The sequence below is a fragment of the Danio rerio genome, chromosome 8 (genome assembly GCF_049306965.1).
Source record: "Danio rerio strain Tuebingen ecotype United States chromosome 8, GRCz12tu, whole genome shotgun sequence".
Taxonomy (NCBI): domain Eukaryota; kingdom Metazoa; phylum Chordata; class Actinopteri; order Cypriniformes; family Danionidae; genus Danio; species Danio rerio.
In genome coordinates, this window is record NC_133183.1 from 6,115,171 (window position 1) to 6,132,417 (window position 17,247).

Consider the following 17,247-nt stretch of genomic DNA (forward strand, 5'->3'; position numbering starts at 1 on the left):
GGGGCGTGGCTAGGCATATTCCACCCAATCAGAGAAGGGCTACCATCTTAGCGTGGAAGCAAATGGTCAGATTTAATTAAAGATTACCAAAGCAAACAGTTTAAGACCTCAAGACAAACCAATGTTCGCTACCAAAATAAATTCTGATTTCATGCCATCATATTGGACTGGAGTGCGTACAGTAGACTCTGTTTGAGATGGACATGTCTTATGAAGGTATTTTTGGTGCAAAACTCCCAAGCAGCTGTAAAAGTGTCATTTGTAGTTGTAAAAAATAGCCACACATGTGTATCAGTAAATTTGTACTCGCAGAGCAAATTTGCAAATGCGTATCAGTAAATTTGTACTCGCAGAGCAAATTTGCAAATGTGTAGGTATTTTTTGTCTCCAACAAACACAACGCAACATTTACACCTGCACAAATTCTTCAGTACAGGTGCACAAATCCCATCGGACGAATCACAAATGCAGAAACTCATCCGCTCATGTTCTTTGCTACTATTGTTGCAGTGAATATGGTGAATTCTGGATGCAGGTGTGTGAATGTGTTTTGCACCATATTCACTGCAACAATAGTAGCAAAGAACATGAGCGGATGAGTTTCTGCATTTGTGATTCGTCCGATGGGATTTGTGCACCTGTACTGAAGAATTTGTGCAGGTGTAAATGTTGCGTTGTGTTTGTTGGAGACAAAAAATACCTACACATTTGCAAATTTGCTCTGCGAGTACAAATTTACTGATACACATTTGCAAATTTGCTCTGCGAGTACAAATTTACTGATACACATGTGTGGCTATTTTTTACAACTACAAATGACACTTTTTTTTTACAGCTGCTTGGGAGTTTTGCACCAAAAATACCTTCATAATGTCTTGCTGTGCAGACCACTTGACTTGATGATCAAAAGGAAGTTGAATTGTGCCATCTGTCACACTGCATGCAGCTGCACAGCCCACTGACAGCACACACACACCACAGACGTCTCGTTCTATACAAACATACACACACACACTCACAGTTTAATTTTAATGCAGTGACCTTTTCACAGATAAATACGACTGAAATGGCAGCCAGCCTTCCACGCCATTAAGTTATTAAGCCTCAATGCAGAAGAAAAAGACGAGAGAGACTAGAAGACGACAAGAGGAGAAGAAAACGAGAGGGATGTAGAAACACTGACAGAATGTGGGGGTGTTTGCTGTTGCACTTGTGTGGGAAGATGTGCTCTGTAGTAACTGCATGTGTGTTACCATGGGTCAAGTGCTGGAAGCTGAAATCACGAACCTTGAGAAGAATTTATGTAGTAAAGTTGTACATTTACCGCAGTATAAATCTACTGTGTGCTTAACATTAAGCGGTTAATTCAAATAATGTTAAAATTCATTTATCCATCAATTTTACATCGTATTAGTCCCTTTATTTAACTGGGGTCACCACAGCGGAATGAACCGCCAACTTATCCAGCATATGTTATACACTGCGGATGCCCTTCCAGCTGCATCCTAGTACTGGAAAACACTCACACACTCGTACATCTATGACCAATTTAGTTCATCAATTCATCCAAAGTGCATGTGTTTGGACTGTGAGGGAAGCTGGAGCACCCAGAGAAAAACTATATTTTTAGCAGACGTATCATTGCAGAAATTATGAGTTTCAAAAGGTCATTTCTAAATTTATATTATTGCAATTAAAATTAAAATTTTGTATTTAAATAAAATTGAAAACATAATTTATTCCTGACATTTAAAGCTGATTTTTTTTAGGATGAAAAATGTAAAAAATTAGTAGACAAAAATGCAATATTGCAACATACTGCTATCATATTAAATAACTTTTTAATATTGTTTAATATTCATTCATTCATTTTCTTGTCGGCTTAGTCCCTTTATTAATCTGGGATCGCCACAGTGGAATAAACCGCCAACTTATCACGCACGTTTTTACGCAGTGGATGCCCTTCCAGCCGCAACCCATCTCTGGGAAATTAAAGTTAAATAATTAAATAAATTCATTCATCCATTTACTTTTCGGCTTAGTCTCTTTATTCATCACGGGTCGCCACAGCGAATTAAACCGCCACCTTATCCAGCATATGTTTTACAAAGCGGATGCCCTTCCAGCTGCAACCCAGTACTGGGACACACCTATACACACTCATTCACTCACATACACTACAGTCAATTTAGTTTATTCAATTCACCTATAGTGCATGTGTTTGGACTGTGGGGGAAACCGGAGCACGAAACTCCACACAGAAATGTCAACTGGCCCAGCCAGGTCTCGAACCAGCGACCTTCTTGCTGTGAGGCGACAATGCTAATTGAGCCACCGTGTCGCCAATTAAATAAGCTACTTTTTTTTTTTTTTCTTGTACTGTCATGTAATTTATTCTTGTTATTTAAAGCAGGATTTTTAGTATCATTACTCCAGTCCTCAGTGGTCAATAATTTGCTGCTCAAATAGATTTGCTGCTCAACCTTAAAATTTTTTAAGGTTTTATTTTTAATTTTTTATTAAAAATAAAAAATGTTGAAAACGCTTGCTTCATGTTTTTGTGTAAACCATGAAAATATTACGATCAGCTCTGTGACTACATGTTTTATATCACACATTATCTGTTTTCACACCTTAAGTTTGGAGGAATGATATGATATCATATGTTATGGTGATATAATATTCATTCATTCATTTTCTTTTCGGCTTAGTCCCTTTATTAATCTAGGGTCGCCACAGCGGAATGAACCGCCAACTTATCCAGCATATTCATTCAGTTTTTTAATCAATTACAGTAATATTATTTACAAATATGAAAATGTTTGTTTAATTTTTTTACAATACAGCATGTGCACTAATATTTTCAGTCTTTCAGTAAATTTCTTATATTATAGACTTGCTTTGTTTACCAAATAAGTAAATGTAGATGGATTTGCATTGTAAACATTAAACAAAAACGTGATATATTTCATTTCATATACAAAGTTTTAGTTGGGCGATGCAGTGGTGCAGTAGGAAGAGCTGTCGCCTCAGAGCAAGAAGGTAGCTGGTTCGAACCTCGGCTCAGTTGGCGTTTCTGTGTGGAGTTTGCATGTTCTCCCTGCGTTCAGGTGCTCCGGTTTCCCCCACAGTCCAAAGACATATGGTACAGGTGAATTGGGTAGGCTAAATTGTCTGTAGTGTATGAGTGTGTGTGTGTGTGTTTCCTAGAGATGGGTTGCTGCCGGAAGGGCATCCGCTGTGTAAAAACTTGCTGGATAAGTTGGCGGTTCATTCCGCTGTGGCGGATTAATAAAGGGACTAAGCCAACAAGAAAATGAATGAATGAAGTTTTAGTTATAACACTCCCAAAATTATTCTGCATAAACCCACAGATTATTTTACACAATTCTGCGCAATAGCCAAAAATGCCGAATCTCTCCGGCCCAACTAATGACAAATCCACAGAACTGACAATAACATCCAAATCCCATATTAATTTGAGTCTTTCCTTCATTAATACTAACTGCATCATATTCAAGTCAAGACTGCAACAGTACAGTCTTTTACCAACAAGACATTCAGTACATCCTTTCTGACTTTGTTCAACAGTAAATGTGTCAACACAAATATGTCACCCATTTTCAAGAGTGAGACTAAAGTGCACACATACACACACACACACACACACACACACACACACACACACACACACACACACACACACACACACACACACACACACACACACACACACACACACATAGATATATGAGTGTTTGAGACTGAAACACTCTTTTTTTCTCTATACCATAAACACAAACTCTATAATCATCCACAGATTGGAGGCTTCAACACTGCTCTCCATCACACTCCAGCTCCTGTAACCATGACAACACCTCCAGAGAGAAACAGCACCATCATCCTCTCTCACATTAACTAAATGCTAACAAGAACAAGACCATATGACACACAAAACACATTATCATAATCATCCTAAAGCCTTTAAGGTTTACTAGAGTAAAATAGAGTAAATTGTAGTACACTGTAGGAAATTTTGATGATTACTACAGTAGTAGCTATAGTGAATTGATAAGCCGTTGTAAACACTGTAGTATACACTTTACAAGTACTACAGTAAACTAGGGCTGTGCAATATGATGATATATATCGCATGGACAAAATATAAAGTCTATCCTTTAATTTGTGATGTCACAAAGGACATTGTTTACGGTAAAACATAACGTAAAATTATACACCATTAAGGGGATGCAGACAGAAACATGAATAAGCGAAACAGTCTAGAAAGTGATTCCTAAACTGAGGTAAAATATACACAGTATGGTGAAGTTGCGTTTTTTTTTACCTGACTAATGTAAACAGAGTGTTCCAGCATGGATTATAATGTAGTAAAATAATTTACAGTAATGATTTTGATTTTTTTAGCAAACACTCGGAAATATCAAGTACTCCAAAACATCTATTTAAAGGTTATAAGGGTTCAAATGCACCTCAATACCAATTTACACTCATCGGCCACTAAATTAGGTACACCTGTCCAACTGCTTTTTAACGCAAATTTCTAATCAGCCAATCACATGGCAGCAACTCAATGCAGTTAGGCATGTGGACATGGTGAAGATGATCTGCTGCCGTTCAAAGCGAGCATCAGAATGGGAAAGAAAGGTGATTTAAGTGTCTTTGAATGTGACAACAGAGGTCTGCTGAAGAGCATCTCTAAACGCACAACACGTCTAAACTTGAACCAGATTGGCAGCAGCAGCAGAACACAACGGGTGCCACTTCTGTGAGCTAAGTACAGGCAACTAAAGCTACTCCTCTAGCTATCTCACTAAAATTGGACAATAGAGGATTGGAGAAACGTTGCCTGGTCTGATAAGTCAATTTCTGTTGCATAATTGGGATGGTAGAGTCAGAATTTAGCATCCATAACATCAAAGCATGGATCCATCCTGCCTTGCATCAACGGTTCAGGCTGGTGGTGGTGGTGTAATGGTGTGGGGATATTTTCTTGGCACACTTTGGGTCCATTAGTACCAATTAAGCATCATGTCAATGCCACAGCCAACCCGAGTATTGTTGCTGACCATGTCCATCCCTTTATGACCACAGTGGCTACCTCCAGCAGGATATGTCATAAAGCGTGAATCATCTCAGACTGGTTTCTTGAACATGACAATGAGTTCACTGTACTCAAATGGACTCCACAATCACCAGATGTCAATCCAATAGAGCACCTTTGGGATGTGGTGGAATGGGAGATTCGCATCATAGATGTGCAGCCGACAAATCTGCAGCAACTGTGTGATGCTATCATGTCAGTATGGAGCAAAATCTCTGAGGAGCATTTCCAGCACCTTGTTGAATCTCTGCCATGAAGGATTAAGGCAGTTCTGAAGGCTAAACCGGTTCCAACCCGGTACTAGTAAGGTGTACCTAATAAAGTGGCCAGTGAGTGTATTTCCTCATTGTAGCAGTAAAGAAAACATTCCTGTTTATTTTACTATATAATACTATAACATAGTTATATAAAATAGTTACTATAACAAGTGTAGTAAAATTAGCACAACAAATCACCACATAATTGTAATTTACTGTTGTCAGATTGAAAAACACTACAGTATTTACAACTGAAAATGTACTGTACGTCCTCCAGTGCACTTACTGTAAAATACTACAGTACTTTTTTTTCATATAGGATAAATAAACAAAGTGCGTCAGTCGACAAGGGATGACACTGTGTCAGCATTATCACTAGCGGAGTAAAGTAACAAATTACAAACACTCAAATTACTGTAATTGAGTAGTTTTTCGCAGGAACAGTAGTTTACTAAGTAGTTTTATAAATGTGTACTTTTACTTTCTCTTGAGTACATTTTTAGTGCTTTATCAGTACTTTTGCTCCACTCTTTCCTTCAACTTGCAATCAAACTTTTATTTTTTCTTGTCTATGGGGATAGTAGAAAAGTTAAGTGATTCCTGTCCAGTCAGATCACACATAGAAAGTAAATCACATCACTGAACAACCTCAACACATGGCCACTATATTATTGCAGCAAACCATTTGAAAGCATTAAAATTGTCCAAGAAGGGATCCAAAATCTTAACATGCAATGACCCAGAGATGGTTTAGACTGCATGTCACTGATAAGAAGATGAAGCGTGTTTACTGTATGATGATAAAACCACCAATCGTCCTTAAACAATTACTAAATGCACTACAGAATGTTTCGTTTACACACACATGCACATATTACATGTAAATGCATCAGTCTTTCACAGCGTAATACCCACTACTCTCTACTCTTGAGTACTTTTAAAAAGGCTACTTTTTACTCATACTTTGAGTCATATTTACAACAGATACTTTTAGTCTACTCGCACCACATTTTTTGGCAAGTAATGGTTCTTTTACTTGAGTATGACTTTTCAGTACTAAATCATCACACCATAAAAATGACACAAAATACAAAATAAATGAAGCCAAATGAAACTGAGTGTCGTGTGATTCTTATATGATGCTGTTGAACCTGTGTGGAAGCAGCAGGTTTGTAAAATACTGAGGTAAAATCTGTGCAGTGTGGTGAAGTTGCTGATTTTACCTCACTGATGTAAACCGAGTGTTCCAGTGTGGACTATGATGCAGTAAAATGATTTACAGTAATTCATCTGATTGCTTTAAATATTAAATACACCAAAACATCCATTTAAAAAGATTATAAAGGCTAAAATGCCCATCAATTCCCATATATTTACTTATTGTAGTATTAAAGAGAACATTCATAATAATTTGTGTTTATTTTACTATATAATTAGATGAATTACCACAACACTATAATTTACTGCAGTAAGGTTTAGAAACACTGCAGTATTTACCATTGGAAATTTACTACGTCTTCCAGCACACTTTCATATGAGATGATAAATAAACAGTGTGTCAGTTGTCAGGCAACATTATGATCATTATCACACCAAAAATAATGCAAAATTCAAAATAAACAAAGCCAAATGAAACTGAGTGTCGTGTGATTCTTATATGAGGCTGTTGAACCTGTGTGGAAGCGCTAGGTTTGTAAAATACTGAGGTAAAAATCTGTGAAGAGTGGTGAAGTTGCTGATTTTTACCCCTCAATTCCCATATATTTACTTATTGTAGTGATAAAGAGAAAATTCATGAAGTAATTTGTGTTTATTTTACTATATAATAGTTGGATTACCACAACAAATCACCACGTCACTGTAATTTACTGTAGTAAGGTTAAAAACACTGCAGTATTTACCAATAAAATTTTTACTACATGTCTTCCTGTACACTTCCACTTAAATACTATAGTATTTTTTTTCATATGGGATGATAAATAAACAAAGTGTGTCAGTCGACAGATGACAGTGTGTCAGCATTATCAACATTATCACACCAAAAATGAAGTAAAATTCAAAGTAAACGAAGCCAAAGAAACTGAGTGTTGTTTGATTCCTATATGATGCTGTTGAACCTGTGTGGAAGCGCTAGGTTTGTAAAATACTGAGGTAAAATCTGTGCAGTGTGGTGAAGTTGCTGATTTTTACCTCACTGATGTAAACCGAGTGTTCCAGTGTGGACTATGATGTAGTAAAATGATTTACAGTAATTTATCTGATTGCTTTAAATATTAAAAACACCAAAACATCCATTTAAAAAGATTATAAAGGCAAAAATGCCCATCAATTCCCATATATTTACTTATTGTAGTATTAAAGAGAACATTCATAATAATTTGTGTTTATTTTACTATATAATAATTAAATTACAACAACAAATCACCACATCATTGTAGGTTCAAAACCACTGCAGTATTTACCATTGGAAATGTACTACATGTCTTCCAGTACACTTACTTTAAAATACCATAGTACTTTTTTCATATGGTATGGTAAATAAACAAAGTGCGTCAGTCGACGGAAGATGACACTGTGTCAGCATTATCAACATTATCACACCAAAAATGACGCAAAATTCTAAATAAATGAAGCCAAATGAAACCTGATGGTCGTGTGATTCTGATATGATGCTGTTAAACTTGTGTGGAAGTGCTAGGTTTGTAAAATACTGTGGTAAAATCTGCGCACAGTGGTGAAGTTGCTGTTTCCTTACCTCACTGTCCTCTGAAGGAAGAGCAGCATCAGCAGGTGCGGGATGCAGAGAGGAGGAAGAGGAATAATTAGCGCTCACACACAGATAAATACAGCAGAAACAGCGGTGTTGTGTGCGTGTCGTTACCGGATTTCATCGACCTGCTCTTGTATCGGATGTTGGTCGTCATGTTTAGGCTCTGCTGTGCTGCTCGGCGGCTCCGTCTGCGTCTCTCGCTCGGTCCCGCTGGGAAACCCAGGCGTGGAGGGGCGTGGCTGACGGTCACGAAGTGACCCGCCCACCGACACGTCATTCACAGAACAAGCTAACAGCAGGGGGTTTCAATCAGACGTAAAAGGCATCCGTCTTCTTATTATGTAAAATTACTTGAAAAGTATTTCTTTTTCTACTTTGTATAGTATTGAATTAACCTTTATTTCATTTATATGCATCGTTTTATTTGTGGCTAAACAATCTGTATTATTTTAATCTGATTATTTTTTAATACATATATATTTTTAATTATTTAAACATGTTTCAGTATTATTTTAATGATTATAAAAATGTTTTTAATAAACTTTTATTATTTGAAATTTTATATATTTTGAATATTTTTACATTTATTTTATTATACAAAAATATGCCTAATCTTCAAATATTTCCACCGCCCCCACACAAACACACTCTAATTACTTTAGTGAATAAATATGTACATACAGATTTTTAAAAAACCTTACAATTGAAATATATAGGAGAAAAATCTATTTCATTTATAATATACTGTACACTTACCGGCCACTTTATTACGTACACCTTACTAGTACCAGGTTGGACCACTTTTGCCTTCAGAACTGCTTCAATCTTTTACTGCATAGATTCAACAAGGTGCTGGAAATATTCCTCAGAGATTTTGCTCCATATTAACATGATAGCATCACGCAGCTGCTGCAGATTTGTCAGCGGCACATAAATGATAATAATCTCCCATTTCACCACATCCCAAAAGTGCTGTATTGGATTGAGATCTGGTGACTGTGGAGGCCATTTGAGTAAAGTGAACTCATTGTCATGTTCAAGAAACCAGTCTGAGATCATTCGCACTACATGACATGGCGCGTTATCCTTCTGGAAGTAGCCATCAGAAGATGGTCACTGTGGTCATAAAGAGATGGACATGGTCAGCAACAATACTCAGGTAGGCTGTGGTGTTGACACAATGCTCAATTGGTACTAATGGGCCCAAAGTGTGCCAAGAAAATATCTCCCACACCATTACACCACCACCAGCAGCCTGAACCGTTGATGCAAGGCAGCTTCAGGCTTTCATGTTGTTGACGACAAATTCTGACCCGACCATCTGAATGTGGCAGCAGAAATCGAGGCTCATCAGACCAGGCAACAATTCTTGAAACTTCAATTTTAGTCAGCCTGTGCCAATTGTAGCGTCAGTTTCCTGTTCTTAGCTGACAGTAGTGGCGCCCATTGTGGTCTTCTGCTGCTGTAGCCCATCTGCCTCAAGGTTGGACGTGTTGTGTGTTCAGAGATGCTCTTCTGCAGACCTCAGTTGTATCGAGTGGTTATTTGAGTTACTGTTGTCTTTCTATCAGCTGGAACTAGTCTGGCCATTCTCCTCTAACCTCTGTCATTAACAAGGCATTTGCGCCCACAGAACTGCCGCTCACTGGATATTTTCTCTTTTTCTGACCAACTCTGTAAACCCTAGAGATGGTTGTGCGTGAAAATCCCAGTAGATCAGCAGTTTCTGAAATACTCAGACCAGCCCGTCTGGCACCAACAACCATGCCTCCCCATTTTGAGGCTTAGTTTGAACTGCAGCAGATCGTCTTGACCATGTCTACATGCCTAAATGCATTGAGTTGCCTCCATCCTATTGGCTGATTAGAAATTTGCGTTAACAAGCAGTTGGACAGGTGTACCTAATAAAGTGGATGGTGAGTGTATATATTTCATAAACAACATACTGAATATTATAAATACAAACTACTCAATATATTTTAATACAGATTTATATATATATATATATATATATATATATATATATATATATATATATATATATATATAAACAATAATATTAAATTTAACTAACTGTATTAATACATCATTTAAATCAAGTTTTAAAACAGTTTACCTTCAATAAAAGCAGGTAAAACACACTTTACATTTTTCATAAAACTCTACATATTTTCTTTCTGTAAATGAGTATATGCATATCATTTGCAGGATTCCATCAGTCATTTGTCATCAGTGCTATTTTAAAATAGTTTACCTTAATTGCCATTAATTAAGAAATGTATTAATTAAAAGCTGTTCAGTCTGTGTATTTATTAAACTGATTCTGCTTGCAGCAAACCACAGTGCCCAAAACAAACGACGTAAAGATATTTATTCCTCAACGTGAGCAAGTACAAAAAGAAAGATGTAAAACAGTGAATTTAGCATTATTGTACCGCAAAATGACAACTGTGTTAAACAGGAGACAACCAAAGTCACAATAACTGGGCTGAACCACAAATACAACAAAACAAAATCAGTGTGTTTACAACAGGCATCAACAATTAGCAAACAACGCTGTAAATGACTCCAGTCCACTGTGCAGACTTTGTACCGTTAACATTTAGACTTTTACAGTTAAACGTACCATGGTAAATTAGAAATATTAAGATCACCGCAGTAGATGGCAATGCTTTAAGTAGTAATGAGGGTCAACAATGAAGCAATAAAAGAATAGAAAAACCCAATGCACGACAGAATAAGTATAAAAGAGAGTGAAATGTGGAGTTTTAAGGCATTTCTGTGAATCAAAACACAAACAGATGAACCACTGCATCCACAATAATCATTTCAGAGATGCTGAGCCACTTTAATAACTATTTTCCCTTTAAAAAGATCTGATTTTAGCAGATTGTCCAATTGTGCATTCGTTTGTCATGATTCAATCTGGTAAAATATTGTGCTGCGGCTGGTTTTGCTGTCCAGTAGAGGGAAACAGTACATAGCTGGAATCCACACCATGAATATCCACATGCATTTGCTTTGTTTGCTAGTGAAGAACGGTCTAGATTTGTGCTAAAATCTGCATGTGCTACTGACATTTAATATTTAGTTTCACCATGATGATGGTAGTGCTGATCACATGTGCTGCTTTCTTAAATACAAACATGATATCAATAAACGTAATCGCAATTATGTGCATTTGATAAAACTGTAAACTGGACCAGATGCATCTATTAGGCACAAAATCCTTGAATTTTATCCCATTTAAACAACACACACACAAACTCACACACATCATATATACAGGGTGGGCCATTTATATGGAAACACCTTAATAAAATGAGAATGGTTGGTGATATTAACGTCCTGTTTGTGGCACATTATTATATGTGAGGGAGCAAACTTTTCAAGATAGGTGGTGACCATGGTGGCCATTTTGAAGTCGGCCATCTTGGATCCAACTTTTGTTTTTTTCAATAGGAAGAGGGTCATATGACACATCAAAATTATTGGGAATTTCACAAGAAAAACAATGGTGTGCTTGGTTTTAACGTAACTTTATTCTTTCATGAGTTATTCACAAGTTTCTGACAACTTATAAAATGTGTTCAATGTGATGCCCATAGTGTTGGATTGTCAATGCAACCCTCTTCTCCCACTCTTCACACACGAATAGCAACACCGTAGGAGAAATGCCAGCACAGGCTTCCAGTATCCGTGATTTCAGGTGCTGCACATCTTGTATCTTCACACCATGGACAACAAAGATAGTGGGGCCATTCTACATCAATGGAAACCTGATGATGATGAAAAATTGATGATGAATTTCCCTCTTCATGCACTGAAGCTGGTACGTTCCCTGTTTTTCCAGCAAGATTTTGCACCACCACATTATGGGTGTCAGGTCCGAGCATTCCTAGATGAACAGTTACCTGAAAAGTGGATTAGTTATCGTGAGCCCTTTGAATGGCCCCCAAGGTCTCCCGATCTGACCCCCTTAGACTTTTATCTTTGGGGTCAACTGTAGGCATTTGTCTATGGTGTGTGAAGTTACAAGACGTGCTGCACCTGAAACTACGGATACTGGAAGCCTGTGCTAGTGTTTCTCCTGCGGTGTTGCTATCAGTGTGTGAAGAGTGTAGCATTGACAATCCAACACAATTGGCATCACATTGATCACATTTTATACGTGGTCAGAAACGTGTATGTAACTCATAATAGAATAAAGTTACGTTAAAACCAAGCACACCATTGTTTTTCTTGTGAAATTCCCAATAATTTTGATGCGTCACATGACCCTCTTCCTATTGAAAAAACAAAAGTTGTATCCAAGATGGCCGACTTCAAAATGGCCGCCATGGTCACCAACCATCTTGAAAAGTTTGCTCCCTCACATATACTAATGTGCCACAAACAGGACGTTAATATCACCAACCATTCCCATTTTATTAAGGTGTTTCCATATAAATGGCCCACCCTGTAGATAGAATGTATTATGATTAATCACATCCAAAATAAGAGTTTGTTTTGACATTATATATATATATATATATATATATATATATATATATATATATATATATATATATATATATATATATATATATATGTTTGTGTGTGTGTGTGTATAATAAATATATAGCGTACACCCACAAATAAACAAATAAATTATATATATATATATATATATATATATATATATATATATATATATATATATATATATATATATATATATATATATATATATATTTGTGTGTGTACGCTATATATTTATTATGTACATACACTGTAAATACAGACATGCATGCATTTATAATTTATCCTTTTAATTTAAACATTAAAATATATTTGTTATTTTTATTTTAGATATGAGATATACATATTGGTACAAATTATATGTAAATTTATGCGCAAACATCAATGTAGCCAAATAGTTTTGTTTTTATGTATGTGTGTGCATCATAATAAACATGCATTTTGACTTACATTATGTCAAAACAGACTCTCTTTCTGATTTAATTTATTAAAATTAAATATTTGCCCAACACTAATTTTATATATATATATATATATATATATATATATATATATATATATATATATATATATATATATATATATATATATATATATATATATATATATATATAGATAAACACACATACAAAATACATGACTTGAACAAGCCAAGCAGCTTTAAAAGAGTATTTGGCACTGACATCACAAACCCTGATCAATGCACAGATGAACAGATGCTGAATATTGTCAATGGAACCATGATATAAATTATTAATAGATAGAGTCTAAATTGGACAGGCTTGATTAAACAATGGAGCATGTGTTTGCGATAGTGAGGGATTCTACTTGGTCAACGTTTACTATTATGTTCCATCAATCTGATATGACAAGTAAATAGTGTTTAGAAACGGGCAGGATAAATGTACCCTCCGGTCAGATGACACTTCCTGTTCGCGTATAGACGACAGAGAAACACACACACACTCTTAGTCGTCTCCGGGTTTCATTTTCATCTGAGCCTGCATTTGAGCGATCATCTGCTGCATGCGTCTCAGCTGCATAACAGGGGGAAAAAAAGCACATAGCGATGATTTCACAAATGTTAATCATAAAGGATGATATATAGCTCACAGAGGCTGTGTTTATGGCTTCAAAAATACTATACATTACTACATTAGTTTATTACATTAGTATATACCAGGGGTGTCCAAACTCGGTCCTAGAGGGCCGGTGTCCCGCATGGTTAAGCTCCAACTTCCTTCAACACACCTGCCTGGAAGTTTCTAGTATACCTAGAAAGAGCTTGATTAGCAGGTTCAGGTGTGTTTAATGGAGGTTGGAACTAAAATATGCAGGACACTGGCCCTCTAGGACCGAAATTGGGCACCCCTGGTATATACTATTATTATTATATACAGGAATCAGAGATTGAATACCTTAAGACCTCATTACCACTTCAGGTTTTAACATGTAACATTGCCGACATTTTAACTTGCAGTATACTTACTAAATACTTATTGCAAGAAACAAATCCTAAACTAAAACTGTATTTATATACTGAATAAAATGTCAATCCAGTAGGTGGCGCCTTTACAACAGCAGGAATAACAGTGTTTCCCTGTTTAGTGCAGTAAACAAAGCACCGTGATGTCAAATCTAGCAGGATTATTTATTTATTTCATAAACTACACAGCATCCCAATATTCAAAGATTAAATTCAGGTAAACATTAGCATACTGATACCGAACTGAATACCTTGTAAAATATCATTTAAGTATTTTTAATACTTTTAAAGGGCCTTAAATTTCTCTAAACTGATTGATCAATTTTAAACACTTTTTAAGACTCCGCGGACATCCTGTATTATCATTTCAAATAGTGTTTTATACTGTGAAATGTTCATATACTGTGAAATGGAGTTTATTACTGTAATGCAAACTCATTTTTTAGCATCACTATTCTAGTCTCAAGTGTCACATGATCCTTTTGTACAGCAGGTAAAATAAGTATTAAACACATCATGCTTTTTCCTGGAAATAACATTTTTAAAGGAGCTGTTGACATGGAATTGAACCAGATTTTGGTAAAAGCCCAAACAAAACAAACATAACAATAAAACAAAACAAACAAATCTGAAAAATGAGTTTTATATATTAACAATGGAATGGCACAAGTAGAAAGCACTGAACTACTGAAATGTATATAACACTTTAAATAAAGACCTTTTTTGGTGCTGGCTGCTTAAAGACGCCTCTCATATGGAGAAATTTTGACAGTTCTGTGGGTCTTGTCTATCAAATCGGAGCTTTATTTTGAATTTTCTATTGGATTCGGATCAGGTGATTGGCTAAGCCATTCTACAACTTGATTTTCTTTCTCTGAAAGCATATGAGAGTTTCCTTGGCTGTGTTTTGGACCATTATCTTGCTGAAATGTCAGCTGAAGCAGCTGATATTCATTTAAACTGAGGAAGGGCAGAGAGTTGCTGAAGAACTACTGAGAGATTTCAGCTGCTGTCTGGGCTTTCACTGCCTTTCTACACCTCTCTACACTTTTTCCCTGCGTCATTTCATTTTATTATGCATAACTAATAAATAAATTAGATTTGTTTCTTTGCATATATGGACCCCTGATTTATAAAGGGACTAAGCGGAAAAGAAAATGAATGAATTAAAAATGAAAATTGAAATACTTAATAAATTTAGGAAGAATATTCATTTTTTGTGTGTATTTATTCTGCCTGCAAGAGAAAGTGTGAGTGCTTTCCATTTAGTGAACTCTTGTATCATTTTCTTTAATATTACAACAAACATATATTTGTGTATAAAAAAAAATCAGTATATTTCCACGTTATTGTTACTCACAAACAGGCTAATTTAAAATCATTGTTTCTTTTTTTAACACATGATACATATTACAATCAAACAGGTTTAGGGGGTTTTGTGGGGAATCTCCTCTTATTCCTAACCTACAATTGTTAAATGCTTTGAACAGCTAAAAATCACCATTTAAAATTTATTTGAAGAGTAAAATATTGTGTACAGTAAGCCACATTAAATATGTGAACACATCCCTCAATAAACACCTTCACAATATAACTATTGCTGCTGAAATGGACATTTCTGTTAAAATAAATAGAAAAATAAAAGAGTAAAGTGTATTTAGTGTATTTTAACTAGCCAAAAATCTCAAAATTAACTAAAAAAATGTGTCAATATTACAACAAACATATATTTGTGTATAAAAAAAATCAGCATATTTCCATGTTATTGTTACTCACAAACATCAGAAATTGTCTGAGGCTAATTTAAATGTTATTGATACTGGAAAAGACCTTGCAACAGGACTGATGAGAAAAAAACTCACTCTTATGAACGTGATATGTAAACATAAACACAATTACAGTCTCTAATGACAACAATCATGACAATTAGAGAACATACTGTACAAAACTGCTCCTCTAAACACACGACTAATGATGACGACAATAAAACTCTTTTCTTTTATTGTATTATTTCTATAAATACTATAAACTTCTCTCTTACTTATTAAATATTACTAAGCCTGTTTTTTAATCAGCTTTTTTGGAAAGGATTTTTCTCTTGGGACATTTACTATGTTAAACAGGTGCATAAAAACACTCAAATGCACGATCTTTGTACATTGCATGCATTTCTGTACGTTCTGTGCTGCAGGAAGTTGATGTAATTTCCTGTGCAGACATGTATGTTTACAGACGGCTCTGATTGCGTTCTCCTACAATTAATTACCATAGACTGTAAACAAAACCTCAAATACTGCTTACAAATGCTTGGGGTCAGTAGGACAATAATAGCCATTTAATAATCATATTTAATAAATTAATAAAGCTAATTCTTTTAATAAACATATGATAACTTGTGGAGCAGCAAATTAGCATATCAGAATGGATCATGTTATGCTAATGATGCTGAATATTTAACATGGGCTCCCAAAAATACATATTAAAAGACATTAAAAATAGAAAACTTTTGCTAAAAATTGTGAATATACACTCACCGGCCACTTTATTAGGTACGCCTTACTGATACCGGGTTGGACCCCTTTTGCCTTCAGAACTGCCTTAATCCGTGGAAATATTCAGTTGCTGTGAATTTGTCAGCGGCACATAAATGATACTAATCTCCCATTTCACCACATCCCAAAGGTGCTCTATTAGATTGAGATCTGGTGACTGTGGAGGCCATTTGAGTACAGTGAACTCATTGTCATGTTCAGTAAACCAGTCTGACATGATTCACGCTTTATGATATGGTGTGTTATCCTGCTGGAAGTAGCCATCAGAAGATGGTCACTGTGGTCATAAAGTGATGGACATGGTCAGCAACAATACTCAGGTAGGCTGTGGGGTTGACACAATGCTCAGTTGGTACTTATGGGCCCAAAGTGTGCCAAGAAAATATCCCCCACACCTTTACACTACCACCAAGGCAGGATGGATCCATGCTTTCATGTTGTTGACACCAAATTCTGCACCAACCATCTGGACATCACAGCAGAAATCAAGGCTCATCAGACCAGGCAACGTTTCTCCAATCTTCTATTGTCCTATTTTG

The 17,247-nt window shown here is 35.8% G+C and overlaps 2 protein-coding genes across 4 annotated transcripts in view; both read right to left on the minus strand.

The window, feature by feature from the left end:
• Positions 1-8,361, minus strand: part of septin5a (septin 5a) — a 53,292-nt gene extending 44,931 nt beyond the window's left edge. Inside the window, 2 exon segments of one of the 2 annotated variants that reach the window (NM_199988.1) lie at positions 8,135-8,145; positions 8,261-8,359. In NM_199988.1, the coding sequence (NP_956282.1) occupies positions 8,135-8,145; positions 8,261-8,303 (54 nt within the window). In that variant the 5' untranslated portion in view covers positions 8,304-8,359. 2 annotated transcript variants of the gene reach the window in all.
• Positions 8,362-10,503: 2,142 nt separating this feature from the next.
• zgc:63587 overlaps positions 10,504-17,247 on the minus strand; it is a 79,819-nt gene continuing 73,075 nt past the window's right edge. Inside the window, 1 exon segment of one of the 2 annotated variants that reach the window (NM_200459.1) lies at positions 10,504-11,385. In NM_200459.1, coding sequence (NP_956753.1) covers positions 11,220-11,385 — 166 coding nt within the window. In that variant the 3' untranslated portion in view covers positions 10,504-11,219. 2 annotated transcript variants of the gene reach the window in all.